This window comes from Mirounga leonina, unplaced genomic scaffold (genome assembly GCF_011800145.1).
Source record: "Mirounga leonina isolate KUSES-001 unplaced genomic scaffold, KU_Mleo_1.0 Mir_129, whole genome shotgun sequence".
NCBI classification, from domain to species: domain Eukaryota; kingdom Metazoa; phylum Chordata; class Mammalia; order Carnivora; family Phocidae; genus Mirounga; species Mirounga leonina.
The window spans coordinates 42,721,634-42,736,431 of record NW_023270323.1 but is presented as its reverse complement, the minus strand read 5'-3'; the positions used below and the strand labels follow the sequence as shown (position 1 = coordinate 42,736,431).

Genomic DNA, 14,798 nt, shown 5'->3' with positions numbered 1-14,798 from the left:
AACTTTTTCATTGGTCTCCTTGCTTCCAATATGGCTCAACCTCTATATCTAAGTCTTTCTTTTTATTATGCAGCGGCCAAAGGGATCACGTTACAATCTGAGTCACACCAAGTCATTCCCTCCACCTAAAAAACTCCAGTGGCTTCCAGGTTCACTAAAAGAAGGATCTAAACTCTTTTACAAAAGGCCCTGAATGCTCTGGCCTCTGCTTACCACAAAAAACTAGTCCTGTGAGATTCTTCCTCTTGTTTTCTTACTACCTTCCCAGAACTCCTTTCACCGGACTCCCTTCACTGTCTGAATCACACTAACTTACCATCTACCTTAGAATCCTTAAACTTGCTTTTTCTTTGTTTTTTCCTGCCTGAGAACAATTTTTGCTTACCTTTTCCATGTGTGTCCCCCTTAGGGCTCAACTTACAAGATTTTCTTCACCACTGCATCTGAAATAGATCCTTTACTCAGTTAATTCTCTATCTTAGCATATTATTAGATTGTTCCACAGCATTATCTTTAATATTTTGTTATTTGTATCTCTCTACACTGCTTAGCTATAAAGTTCACAAGGGCCTGTGTCTGATTCAGAATATCTTTACAACCTCACCTTGTTCCTGATACATAGTGGTCTCAATATCTATTGGTTCAATAAATGAATGCATAAATGATAGTGACAAATCAAAAGAGAATGAAGCTTTCTTTTTCTGTTGCCCTGTGGATTTGTGCTCTTTTTCTCTACATATTTTAAAAAATCTATTCTCTGTAGACATTCAGTTAATAAGGCTAGCACATGGTTAGTGCATTAATGTAATTTTAGGTTAGGATATAGATCATTTGAAAACTTTGCAAGAATATTTTTATTTGTGTGGGAAAATTATTCCAAATTTACCTAAGGGTATATACTCCTCCATACTTGCTTTTCCATTTTAAAATGTTATTAAAGCTTTAGAATAAAAGTTCTCATTTCACTCCTTTGGGGGAAATGTAGTTTTGCTTATTTTAATAACCTATTTAGGAACAAGAAGGTATGTTAATGAAAATTTCACCCTTGGTAAACAGAAGGATGTAAGAAAGCTTTAGAAGTGGATGTAGCAACAGACAAGCTGCCTAGTCTATTAGTGGCCTGCTAGTAGTTTTAGAGTTCTTGAGCAATTCATTGGAACTTTTCTCAGCCTCCCCTCTAACATAGGGATGATGCCCACCCTGCTTATCTCTTCGTGTTGTTATGAGAATCTTATTAAACATTGTATGCAAAAAGGTTTCCAAACTGTAGAGGACCCCACTAATGTGAAGTCCCAGCTATGTTGGCGAGCAACCTTGCAAAACTGACCTAATGGTCTGTTCCCATTTCAGGGAGGTTGTGGAAGATGATCTAAGGCAATTATTGTTAGTTGAAGTATTTATTATTCCAGATCATGTGCCTCAAAAGATTGAAATGTACAAGGGTTGCATAATCCTTCAATAAATGGAAGTGGTGAAGGGCTGGCTTCCTAAGCTATCTCCTGGTGGTTAATACCTTAGCTATGCATTTTTTTTAAGATTTTATTTATTTATTTATTTGGGAGAGAGAATGAGAGAGAGAGAGAGCACATGAAAGGGGGGAGGGTCAGAGGGAGAAGCAGACTCCCCGCCGAGCAGGGAGCCCGATGCGGGACTCGATCCAGGGACTCCAGGATCATGACCTGAGCCAAAGGCAGTCGCTTAACCAACTGAGCCACCCAGGCGCCCCTTTAGCTTTGCATTTTTAAGATGGCGTAGAACAGTGTTGAAAGTGGCTATGAGCACAGGGGAATGATTTTCTAGCTCCTTTGTGGAAGGGCTCACTTGTATGCCACTTCTAAAGGTGCAAGCTACTTCAGGATGACAGCAGACTGATTTGTCAGAGTCCAAAAGAACTATACCCTTCAAAAGCCCCAATGTGGCTTCTCTCACCACGCTTCCTTCCTTCTCTTCTCACCTTTTCCCCTTTTCTTCTCCAATGGGAGAACGTGGGAGACAAGGGAGAGGAGACCCTGGAGGGATGAAAAGAAGAGAACGATTTCAGTTCCTTTTACTTCCCTGTTGCAAGCTGTGCCGTGGAGTTAAAAATATGTAATTTAGTTTCCAAATCTATTCCAACCCCTGCCGGCCTACTGAGCAATCACAAACCATCCAATTTCAATTCAAATCTTTGCTTTTAGCTTTATTTTAAATGGAACACAGCTAAGTTGTATAAACAGATATAAAGTAAATGCTCTACAAAGAGCAGAAGTAGGATTAAAGGAACCAGGAAGTAAATCTGTATTTATAGCATACTGGTCAAAATCTGAATTGTTTTCATTTTATTTTTAAAATACCAAACTTTCCACAAAGTATTGAAATGTCAAAGAAGGGACCAAACTTGTGGTATCCAAGAGTCTGTGCTAAGAATGTGTTTTCTTATTATTTTCAGTGATGCTCATTTATAACATCCTGTAAACAGATTGCATGGTTTCTGCAGGTGAGAATTGCTATTCCCCTGTCACATTTGGTATGCTATGCAATTACAGAGAATGACCCATTTCTAAAAAATGAATCAACTTTACCACAAATATTTATGAGCATAGCCCCCAAAAATTGTGTGATATAGTAAATCTTTAATGATAAAGCAACTGCTAACACTTGAAGTGAGGTGAATTCAACGTCCTCCCAAAAAGCTATAAAAGTGTCTCCAGGTGGGTAATGCAGATCACTTGGCAGTGACATGTAGGATGACTAATAATGCCCTTGAGACATTTCAGCAATACTGCAGCTAGCCAAAATCTAGTAATGGCTTACATAGATGGAGTTCATTCATTTTTTTGTCTATATAATATTATGAGAGAGGGTAGTTGGTATAAAAGATGCATCTACAAAGGATTCCCTCTTCTTTTTGAGTTATACTTGTATTATAACCACCTGGGCAGATATTATTTTAACTTTCATCATTTAATAATAAAACCATATCATCTCAATTTTTCACCTTAATTTATGTTCAGGTACATCAATTCTCTAATAAATAAACTCGTGTGATTTGATATTTCTGTTATTTTTTTCTTTACTTAAAATGTCATGTTTAAAATAAGTCCTCTTTTATTGATATAATATAGTCTTCAATGATATCACATCATCTGAAATATCCTCCACAGAATTATTTTTTGGATATAAAGTGATGATTTCCCAGTCACTTGTGAAAGATCTTGCATTGATAAATGATTCACTTCTGCAAGGAAACCTCTTTTCAGATTCGCATGAAGGCAAATGCCGTGCTGAGCATCCTACTGCTGGAGAGGCAATGTGAGAAGAACTAGGAGAATCTTTCATCCTTCTCATCCACATTTATCACTGTCAACATGCAAAAACTCAATTAATACCCTCAATGACCCCCTATAACCTTCTCAATAAAATCCAGAAGAAAAGTTGGAATCAGAAGACCTGATTCCAGCCAACCATTAATATGTTATGTGTCCCGGTATAAATGACTTTCCATTTCTAATCTTCAGTGTCCTCATTTGTTAAATGAGCAGAAGCAGACTAATCAGCCTCCAAAAAATCATCCAGTTCCACTCTCTCCTCTAATTCTATTTTACTTCTGATAATTCTTTCAAACCTGAGACCATGTCTAATTCTGTCCTCTTTCACGGGACTGTCCTGCTCCCTTTCCCTTTCTCCATTCTCTCCTCATCCTATCTCCTATACGCTCTCAACAGGAAGCTTAACGTGCCCTGTGCTGCTAATATCATGTGATGCTCGCCACGTAGCATCTGATGTCCTCTCAGTCTTCATGGGTTTGTCTCTTAAATATACAACCTGACCTGGTTTCACATCCTGCCCATGCCACTTACCAACTGTGAACTCGAACTGGTTACTTAACTTCCCAAGCCTCAATTTCTTCATCTGTAAAATGGGGATAGTAAGAGCTTACTCTCAGTAATGGCTATAAAACGCCTGGTATATATGAAAATTCAAATAAGTAAACACAATATTAGTGGTTATTATTGTTACTACTACTACGACTAGAGACTCCTTTAAGATAGAGCCTGCATTTTGTTCAACTCATTTCCCGGTGGATAACTAGCTCAGTGTAGTTGGAAAGAACATGGACTTGGTAGTCAGAAGACCTGAGCTGACACTTGGGGTGAAGTCATGTGTTCTCTCTGAACTGGACTGAGCAGGTGTTTGAGGGTAAGAATTGTATCTTGAGATTCTGCGAACACAGTGCCTAGCACAATGCTTGCCACATAAATTCTCATTATATAAGCAAAGGGAACATGAACATGCAAAAGAGCAACAGTACTGCTAATGGATGTGCCTCTATTATAGTCATTATAAATACTTAAGGAAGAAATAAAGCTGAAACACATCTGACTCCAAAGTCTTAGGAGGGAGGTAAATGCCATCTCCCCAAATAAAATAAAAATTCATCCCACTGTGGAAGAGAACAGGGAAGGACTGGGTTCTCTAGCAGAGCAGGCAGCTTTGTGCCCCAGATTCATGTCCTAGGTAGAACACAGTGTCGAGGTTTTGGCAAAGGGACAGATACCACGTGGGAGGACAAGGGACTTCGGATCAGTTGCCTCAAGTGCAACCTGCTCTGAGCAAAGTGGCCAGGTGCTGGGGAAGTCCACTCTCAGGGCGCAGCTGGGCAACCGAGCCCCAAGTTCCCATTTTCTATTCTTTCCCTCCAACCTCCCCCACCCAGCAGTCAGGTCCCGGAAGGTAATTAGTGTGGGGGAGAGGCAAAGCTTCTGAGTCGGCAGGGAGATGGGAAAGTACTGGTGGGGGCGGTCTTCTTGTCAGAGGTCTCATCAAGGGAGGGGGGAGGGAGAGAGAGAGGGAGAGAGATTGAGAGAGAGATTTTTCATTTTTCCACTCGAAGCATACCTAATGATACACAGACAGGCAGACCGAGAGAGGGACAGACAGGACACACTTGAGCATTTGAAATCGTTCATACCCCCAAATCCAGGACGCAGCCTGTTGTCATAACCATCGAGTAAGCTGTCCAGGATGCGGGTAAAATTTTCCGGGCATAATTTCTCCTCTTTTTGGTTCTGTCCTGGGGATTCGTTTAAACTGCGAACGCAAATAAAATTAAAAAATAAATAAATAAATAAATAAAAAACACGGCAGAAGGGGTTGTTTTAAGAATCGATCACAGAACAGGTGGAAACAGGTTTATCTTCTAGGGAAAGAGTCTCTTGCCCCAAGCAGAAGGAAGCAGGTCTGAAGGATGGGGGGCAGAGAAATGGTCAGGAAAGGCGCACCCTGTGCACACGCAGCCCAAAACCCATACTCTTCTTGCACCCGGTGCCCCGTCTGCTTTCCGCCTCTACTCGGTCACAGAAAAGCCCAGGTGCGGCCCCTGACCTTACAGCGGAGACGGGGGGTCTGGTTTGCCCCGGGAGGGGCGGCGGCCGGCGGGGGCCCGGAGCTGGCCACTTCTCCACCCCTGTCCCTCAGGACCCCGGGGAACTCACCAAGCCGCCAGGCACAGGAAGTGCAGGAGGGCGAAACTGACCCGGGAGGACGTAGCGATCGCGGGTACCTTCTTGGCAGAAACCATCTTTGCAACATGCCATACTTTAAGCCTGTTCACGTTTCCAGGCTCTCAAGATGCCCTGAGCAGGGTGCGAGGCGAGGGCAGAGGCTCTCCGCGGCGTGCGCACACTCGCGCTCACACTCGCCCGCGCTCACACTCGCCCGCGCGCAGCCAGCCCGAGCGGCGGTGGGCGCGTGTGTGCACGCGGGCCAGGGGGAGGCGGAACCTGCCTTCCATCGCCCCCTCCTTTTCTCGCTGAGCTCCCAATGTGTATGGAGAGCTATGTATACCGCTCAACACCCTTTCGTGCCCGCACCGTGAGGCTTCCGAGGTTAACATCGGCGCGCTTGCACCGAAAGGCTGAGCAAGTTCTTTCCAACCTTTAACTCTGCCCCCCGCTCCACGACCGCCATCCCCAACCCCAAGTGGGTCCCTGCCCACAGCATTGCTTTGCCTTCACTTTTTTCCCTCCTGACCCCCCTCCTTCCTGCTGGGATTTGGATTTCACCAATGAAGTTCCTCTCTCCTTAGGCTGGTTGTTCGAGGACCTGTTTTGCACCCATTTTCAAGGCTGGAGGTGGAGAAGGAGCTGGATGACTGGAATGGCGGGGCGTGGGGATGGGAAACCGTGGTGAGGACCAGGAATCAAGTATGGACAGAAACAAACTTTGGGGCTCTTCCCTTCAGGTGCTTGGGGAGGGGGAGGTGGGGGGGGGGGGGCGGGAAAACAAAGAAGATTCTTCCCTCCTGAGAGGGGTTGCAATTCACTGGACAGACTGTCCCCAAACTTAGAATGTGGCCTTGAGCTTCATTCTGTACTCAACGCATTTGCTAAGCTGCTGTTGTAAAGATACCAGATTCATTTACTATACTCGTTCCTACCTGGCACACACTCTCAGCTTTGCTGCTGCATCCATTGCTGGAGAGGAGAGGAAAGGGGAAGGTGAGGGACATCTGGTCAAAATCACTTTCTCCTTTTGTGACACTGGATGCTCTTTTATAATAGAGCTCACTGACTTCCAAAGGTTGACCACTTTAGGAAGGAGGAAATGTTGGCTGGGGAGGGGGAGAGGAGAGAGACAGAAGAAAGACAAAATGTGAGGTGTGTTTGGGGGGGGGGGGGGGGAGAGGGATGGAAAGACAAAATGAAGCGGAACACCTCTTAGTTCACTAATGGATTGAAAGGGAACACTAAACACTACATCTTTAGCATTTTGTTGAACAGAGATAAGCACTTTCAATAGACCTTTTTAAAACGTAAATTATTGGTTTTCTGGGGGAAAGTGTCTTTCACATTAATAGTGATGCATGTGCAAAGTTGCATATGATGGACCAATGACCTAAGTAATTTCCAAAAGTTTCCCTGGAAACTATCACTACCAATAACTATATTCTGTTTAGAACTTCCATGGTTTGTTCAAATTTTGTTGACTGGTGGGCTGATTTGATACGAAAACAATCAAACCAAGGAAATTTTAGAGTTTTGTTTATTTTTATTTGTTTGTTTCAATATCCTGATTAAAATTTTCTTTGCAAAGGGGAAACCTTTCTGATTGCCAAAAGTACATAATAGCAGAGGTATGTACTTCCATGATATTCTATATTGTTTCCTTCATGTCTATTATACTTCACCTTAATCTCATAGGTATCATTCTTCTCTAAAAGATCCTTTGAGGGTCTGGGCTGGATAATTATTATTTATTTGTATTTATTTTTTCTCTTATTATAATACATGGCACATAGTACAAAGATAATAAATATTTATTGAATGAACAATTAAACAAATTAATAATTGCTTACTCCCAGATCCATCCTAATTAATTTGGATGAAATTCAAGCTTACTCTCTTGGGAAAAAAAAAAGTGAAAATATTAGTGTACTCCCGTATATGCCATGAGAGCATTTGTTTTCATAATTCTCCACAGAAAAGCTGATAATACATCATATTATTATTATATCACATTATATTATTTCTCCAGTCTTAATGCTTTCCTATACCTTCTAGAACCCAAATCAGAATTTCCTATTTTTCTTTCAATATCCATTTAAAATATTATATATGTATATATAATATATATCCAAATATCTCCTATATATATATATATATATATCCAAAAAATAATGGCTTTGGGAAAAGAGGTTTAATTATTGTTAAAGATAAATTATTTTTAAAATTCTAATTTTAAATATGTGAAACTAATACCTTCAAAGGTATAAAAAGAAGATTTCGCCTTTCAGTGTAGCTACTTCCAGTTATATTTTTGTTAACTGATGTATAGTATGTAAGGTCAACTGAAGATAATAGTAGAGATATATCATTTTATTTTATTTCACAGCCTTTCATTTATGTTATGCTTGATATTACTTAAAGAAGTTATATGTTGGAGACACATGAAAAAGTGCTCAACATCGCTCGGCATCAGGGAAATCCAAATCAAAACCTCAATGAGATACCACCACACAGCAGTCAGAATGGCTAAAATTAACAAGTCAGGAAACGACAGATGTTGGTGGGGATGCGGAGAAAAGGGAACCCTCCTATACTGTGGGGGGAATGCAAGCTGGTGCAGCCACTCTGGAAAACAGTATGGCGGTTCCTCAAAAAGTTGAAAATAGAGCTACCATACGATCCAACAATTGCACTACTGGGTATTTACCCCAAAGATACAAATGTAGGGATCCGAAGGGGTACATGCACCCCAATGTTTATAGCAGCAATGTCCACAATAGCCAAACTGTGGAAAGAGCCAAGACATCCATTGACAGATGAATGGATAAAGATGTGGTATATATATATATACATATATATATGTATATATATATACCGGAATATTATGCAGCCATCAAAAGGAATGAAATCTTGCCATTTGCAACAATGTGGATGGAACTGGAGGGTGTTACGCTGAGCGAAATAAGTCAATCAGAGAAAGACATGTATCATATGACCTCACTGATATGAGGAATTCTTAATCTCAGGAAACAAACTGAGGGTTGCTGGAGTGATAGACACGATAGATCGATAGTAAAGAGGGCACGATCTGCATGGAGCACTGGGTGTTATACACAAACAATGAATCATGGAACACTACATCAAAAACTAACGATGTATGGTGGTTAACATAACATAATAATAATAAAAAAAAGAAGTTATATGTTGGGTGTTCCTGTCTGAAATCTTTAAAAAATGTATTTTTGTTACTATGAATTTAAAGTAACTCCAACATAAAAAAATTACAACTTACTGAAGTTACAAATATCATTAAGTATGCTATTATTTTTTATATAAACTTCCATCCATTGTGACTCAGATTGTCAGTGAATTCTTCTGATTGCCTATATATAACTGTGCAGAAATATGAATGTGTTAAAATGATACCTATTATTTCCTTATTTATTTATTCTTATTTTATTATGTTATGTTAATCACCATACATTACATCATTAGTTTTTGATGTAGTGTTCCATGACTCTATTCAGTACATGATCTCTTTAATACCCATCACCAGGCAAACCCATCCCCCCTACCCCCTCCCCTCTAGAACTCTCAGTTTGTTTCTCAGAGTCCATCATCTCTCATGGTTTGTCTCCCCCTCCGATTCCCCCCCTTTATTTTTCCCTTCCTGCTATCTTCTTCTTCTTTTTTTTTTAACATATAATGTATTATTTGTTTCAGAGGTACAGATCTGTGATTCAACAGTCTTAGACAATTCACAGCGCTCACCATAGCACATACCCTCCCCAATGTCTATCACCCAGCCACCCCATCCCTCCCACCGCCCACCACTCCAGCAACCCTCAGTTTGTTTTCCTTATTTAAAGTTAATAAAAGTTTCTCATTGCTATGTTTAATAGAGTTTGAATTGGGTTCAAGTGCACAACCCCCAAACATCATTATGTTAAGCCGGCCACATATTATAAATTTATCACAAAGGCTATCTCTGATATGGTGGGATGCAAATAACATAGACTGCCCTACTCCTGAATTCTTAGGATGGGCACTTCAGAGTCCACATGCCTCTGAAATGCCCTAAAAATTAATACAAAACTTTATATTCAGGTAACAATGTGCATTTTTCTGTGAGGCTTTTCATAACTTTCATCAGATTTTCAAAGGCTATGGAGAACTGTAGTACAAGCTAGTGTTTTAATATAAAAGATAACATAGATAATAGAACAGTCAATCAAACAGGTGAAAAACATTTGTAACTAAAGTGTAAAAACATCTCTGTCCTGTTTGATAACCTTATTCATTGCCAGTTTCCATAGACTATTATGTAGATCTTGAACTCCCTTGAAGGCCCTTATTGAAGGCATCTACTGTCAATTTATCAAACATCCAACTAACTTGGTACACAAAAATTGGGGGTAGTAATAAAATGAATTTGAAAGAATTCAACCTGTTTTTGTTTCCAGTAATTATTTCCCTTAATTGTATTTGTGTACGTGTGTGTATTTTCAGTTTCTGAAAAAAAAAAATACTACTATCAAGTGACAGATTTTTTTTTAGCATCTAATAGTAATGATTAGGAGGGAAATTCATAGGTTACCAATAGTGCCCCAAAGTAAACTTGTTAAATTTGCTGCCAAGTGTCTATCTTATGATAAATAATTCTTTTCCCCTCAAACACCCTAAGTTAATTTTCCCACACTGGAGGCTAGAAGTCCAAGATCAAGGTGTCAGCAGGTTGCTTTTTCTGAGGCCTGTCTCCTAGGCTTATTGATGGCATTCTTCTCACTCTGTCTTCTCATGGTTTTTTCTCTGTATGCATGCATGTTTGTGTTCAAGTTTCCTTAAAAGGACACCAGTCCTGGTGGATCAGGGTTCACCCTAAAATCCTCATTTCAACTTAATGACCTTTTAAAAATCCCCATTTCCAAATACAGTCACATTCCAAGGTTCTGGGGGTTATGACTTCCAACTTAAGATTTGGGTTGGGAAGGGAGGCACAATTTAGTGCATAACCCTGGTGATCTTCCCTCAACTATATTTAAAACAAAATTAGAGTAATATACATGCAATGAGTTTTAACATTCGTTGAGCCATAAAGGCATTTTTGACATGCTTATATCAGTAGTAATAATGATGATGATAATAATCTTTAGTACAATAATAGCAATTGTCCTTTATTAATAGCTAATTTCATTTAAATCATCAGAAAAAATATTTATGGTTAGATATTATTTTTCTCTTTTTATAAATAAACTGAAGCTTAAATATGCTAAGTAATTTGTTCATGATAGACCAAAAAATAGGGAGGTCAAGATTTTATTCTATTTCCCTGGAGAACTACTCGGATAAAATGTAATTTTGTTGTTGTTGTTTTATTTGACATATACATACATTCGGAAATGATCACCACAATAATGTTAGTTAATACATTTATCACCTCACATAGTTACCTTTTTTGTGTATGTGTGGTGAAAACACTTAAGATCTACTCTCTTGGGGTGCCTGGGTGGCTCAGTAGGTTAAGCATCTGCCTTCGGCTCAGGTCATGATCTCAGGGTCCTGGGATTGAGCCCCACATGGGCTCCCTGCTCAGCGGGAGCCTGCTTCTCCCTCTCCTGCTCCCCCTGCTTGTGCTCTCTCTCTGTCAAATAAATTTAAAAAATAACCAAAAGAACAACAACAAAAAAAGATCTCGTCTTTTAGCGAATTTCAAGCACATAATACAGAATTGTTGATTATAGTCAATATGCTATACTTTATATCCCTGGAACTTATTCATCTTACAAACAATTGAAAGTTTATACCCTTTGGCCAACATCACCCCATTTCCCCCACCTTCAGTCTCTGGCAACAACTTTTCTATTCTGTTTCTATGAGTTCAGCTTTTTTGGATTCCACATATCAGGGAATTCATTCAGTATTTGTCTTTCTCTATCTGTGTTGTTTTGTTTCAACAGTTTTACAGGACTAATACAACTAACTTGGAAAGCATTTGGCAATAATTAAAGTTGAACCTGATTATGCCATCTCATGCCTGTTTTATAGCCCATAGAAACTCTCAAACATATGTGCAAGGAGGCAACTGAAAAGTAGTATATTGTTTGCAATAGTGGAAAATAGCAAGAAATTAAATGTCCTTTAACAGGGAAATGGATACACTGTATTATGGTATAAATGGAGTACTATGAAATGATTAAAATTAAGGAAATCAAGTATATGTCAAGAATGTAAGATAAATAAAATAAGCAAGTGGCAGAATAATACCTTCAGTCAAATATCACCCATACAAAATTTAAAACATGAAAAATAATGTACTTGCTTATGGGTATATATGCAATGATACATAACCCACATGAAAAAATAAACACCAAATTAAAGGTAATGGGTATTGCTGGGGAGGAAGAAAGAGGAATGGAATAGGGAAAGGAAATTGGCTACTTCAATTATTTAAGTAATAAAACAAATATGACAAAATCTTAAATATTGACAAATCTGGTGGTAGGGACTTGGGTATTCATTATATCACTTTTTTTTACTGTTCTGATCATCTACTGCTGTATAACAAACTATTACAAAACTTGCTGGCTTAAGACAGCAATTTATGATGATCTCTGTGTTCATGGTTTGACCAGGCTCATCTAGTTAGTGGTTGTCCCTGGAGATGCCTCACCTTGTTACAGGTAGATGGGGGCTGGCACAGTAGCCATCTGAAGGTTTGACTGAGCTGGCCATTGAAGATAGCTTATTGCTTCACATGACTGGCACCTTAGCTGGGACTTATGGAACAGTTGGAGGGTTGGCTGGATATCTCTCTGTCTCTCTCTCTGTCTCTCGCTCTCTTTCTGTTTCTATCTCTGGCTTCCCACTTAATTAGCTTGGACTCCTGACAACATGAAGCTGGCTTCTCCAAAGCAAACATTTCAAGAATTAGGCTGAAGCTGTAAGACTTCTTAAGAATAATAAGTCTTGGAAGTTACAGAGTGCCACCACTACGGCTTTCCACTGGTCAAATCAAGACAGGAAAAAACCAGATCTGTGCAGAGGAGATACACAAAGATAATATTGCTGGGAGACATGGTTCTTGGAAGGCCATCTTGGAGGACTAGCTATCATACATATTTTTCGGTATTCCTGAAATACTTCATAGAAAAATCAAACAACATTTTATAGGAGTGGTATGACTGTTAATTTTATGTGTCAACTTGGCTTGGCTACATTACACAGATATTCAGTCAAACATTGTTCTAGATGCTTTTGTGAAAGTATCTTTTAGATGAGGTCAACATTTAAATCAGACTTGCAGTAAAGTAGACTACCCTCCAAAATGTGGATGGGTCTCACCCAATCAGTTGAAGGCCATAATAGAAAAAAAACTGACCTCCCCATAGGAAGAGGGAATTCTGCCAGCAGACTACTTTCAGACTCAAACTGTAACTCATTCCAGGTTTCCAGTCTGCTGTCTTATCCTACAGATCTTGAACTTCCAGCCTCCATTATTGTGTAAACCAAAATAAATGAATAATCCCACCCTACTCACCATTAGTTCTGTTTCTCCAGAGATCCCTAATCTAACACAAGTGGTAGAAGAATATAAGACTATTTCCTGAATCTTTTGGATATGAGTAAAATTTGATGACTCTGCGGGGGCGCCTGGAAGGCTCAGTCGTTAAGCGTCTGCCTTCGGCTCAGGTCATGATCCCAGGGTCCTGGGATCGAGCCCCGCATCTCTCATAAATAAAAATAAAATCTTAAAAAAAAAAGATTGTATTTATTTATTTGACAGACAGATAGCGAGAGCAGGAACACAAGCAGGGGGAGTGGGAGAGGGAGAAGCAGACTCCCCGCCGAGCAGGGAGCCCGATGCGGGGCTCGATCCCAGAACCCTGGGATCATGACCTGAGCCGAAGGCAGACGCTTAACAACTGAGCCACCCAGGTGCCCCAATAAATAAAATCTTTAAAAAAAAAAAATTTAATGACTCTGCCCATTTAACAAGTTAAAAGTTTTCTTGCCTTTCAAATACCACTGAATTCTTCTGAAAAAAGTGGTATGAAATTATAATAGAACCCTGAATCTTAAGTTACAACTTATTGTCATTGTTGCTTTTAGGATGCTTTTTAGATTTTTGTGACACAAGTAGGGACTCATGACCTGTGAACATTTATAAATGTTGAACATACATGAGTCATTATTTTGGTTCTAAATTAATCACTCTATTTAAGTCTTATTGTTTTGATTTTTTTAATGAGCCAAATAATGCACGCTCATTATAGAAATTTTGAAGAATACAAAACAATATAGCAAAAAAAATGAAACAAATTATGTGCAGTACAATTATTCAAAGAAAACACTTTTAAACTCTTTTTTTTAAAAGAGGTTAAGCCTTTGAAGAAATACTACCATTTGCTTTATAAGCGTGGGAAAAACAATAGTGAGTTAACATACTTAGCAATTAAGTAAGCCCAAGAAACAACGATGTGAAATGTATTGTTTATTTTATGTAATTTTATTGCATATATTTGCACTGGATATTTTTAATTTTATCAATTTTTTCACTTCGGTATGAAGAGATTCCTACTTCAAATATATTAATAAACAAGAAAAAAGTAAACCTAAAAACATATTTATTTTCACTAATCATTCTAGACACAAATATTATGGTCTTTCAAAATTTTTAAATAACAACATCCTTTTAAAGAAAAGCCTATAATGTATTTACATGTCTTTTTTAGTATTTTAAAGTCCTTAATACAGAACCTAACACACAAATCAGGGTCGCACAAAGTAAGTTGCCAAAATATCACGGATTTACAGTGGCCTGCTGTCAAACCAACACAGTGTCTGGAACTAAATTTTCCATACAAACCTGTGAAGCCTCAATGGGACACAGTGGTAATATATTTGATCCTCAGAAGACTATGAAGCCAGACTGCTCTTCATTACCATCTGGTGGCTACTGTATGGAGTGGCATTAAACACAATTTTAAAAGAGAGTTAAAGGAACTGAATATCATACTTAAGAATAGAGAGAAGAACCTCAGTATCTATCATTGATGAATATTAAAAATGCATGAGGATAAAGATCAAAGAAAGATTTGAAACTTTTCTTACAATAAAAAAGCATATCATAAAAAGTTATTTTGGAAACCAGTTACAATGGAGAGAAGTCGAACGTCTGGCAAAAATGACTTACGAATAGCGTTAAGACTTTCAAAGCACATCTATTTGCTTTATGACAGAAAAAGACAATGCAATTTTTTCTTCTAGTGATATATTAGATGTAACCATTTTTTCTGTACTTACTAAATCTTC

General features: G+C 38.8%; 1 protein-coding gene across 3 annotated transcripts in view; it reads right to left on the bottom strand.

The window, feature by feature from the left end:
* GABRA4 (gamma-aminobutyric acid type A receptor subunit alpha4) overlaps nucleotides 1-5,571 on the bottom strand; it is a 61,583-nt gene extending 56,012 nt beyond the window's left edge. For 2 of the 3 annotated variants that reach the window (XM_035004413.1, XM_035004414.1), the window contains exons 1-2: nucleotides 5,543-5,571; nucleotides 4,952-5,070 (exon numbers count right to left, since the gene is read on the bottom strand). In XM_035004413.1, coding sequence (XP_034860304.1) covers nucleotides 4,952-5,070; nucleotides 5,543-5,571 — 148 coding nt within the window. Of the gene's footprint in view, nucleotides 1-4,951; nucleotides 5,071-5,474 lie in introns of all 3 variants that reach the window. The other variant, XM_035004412.1, reaches the window with a different exon arrangement.
* Nucleotides 5,572-14,798: the final 9,227 nt, after the last annotated feature.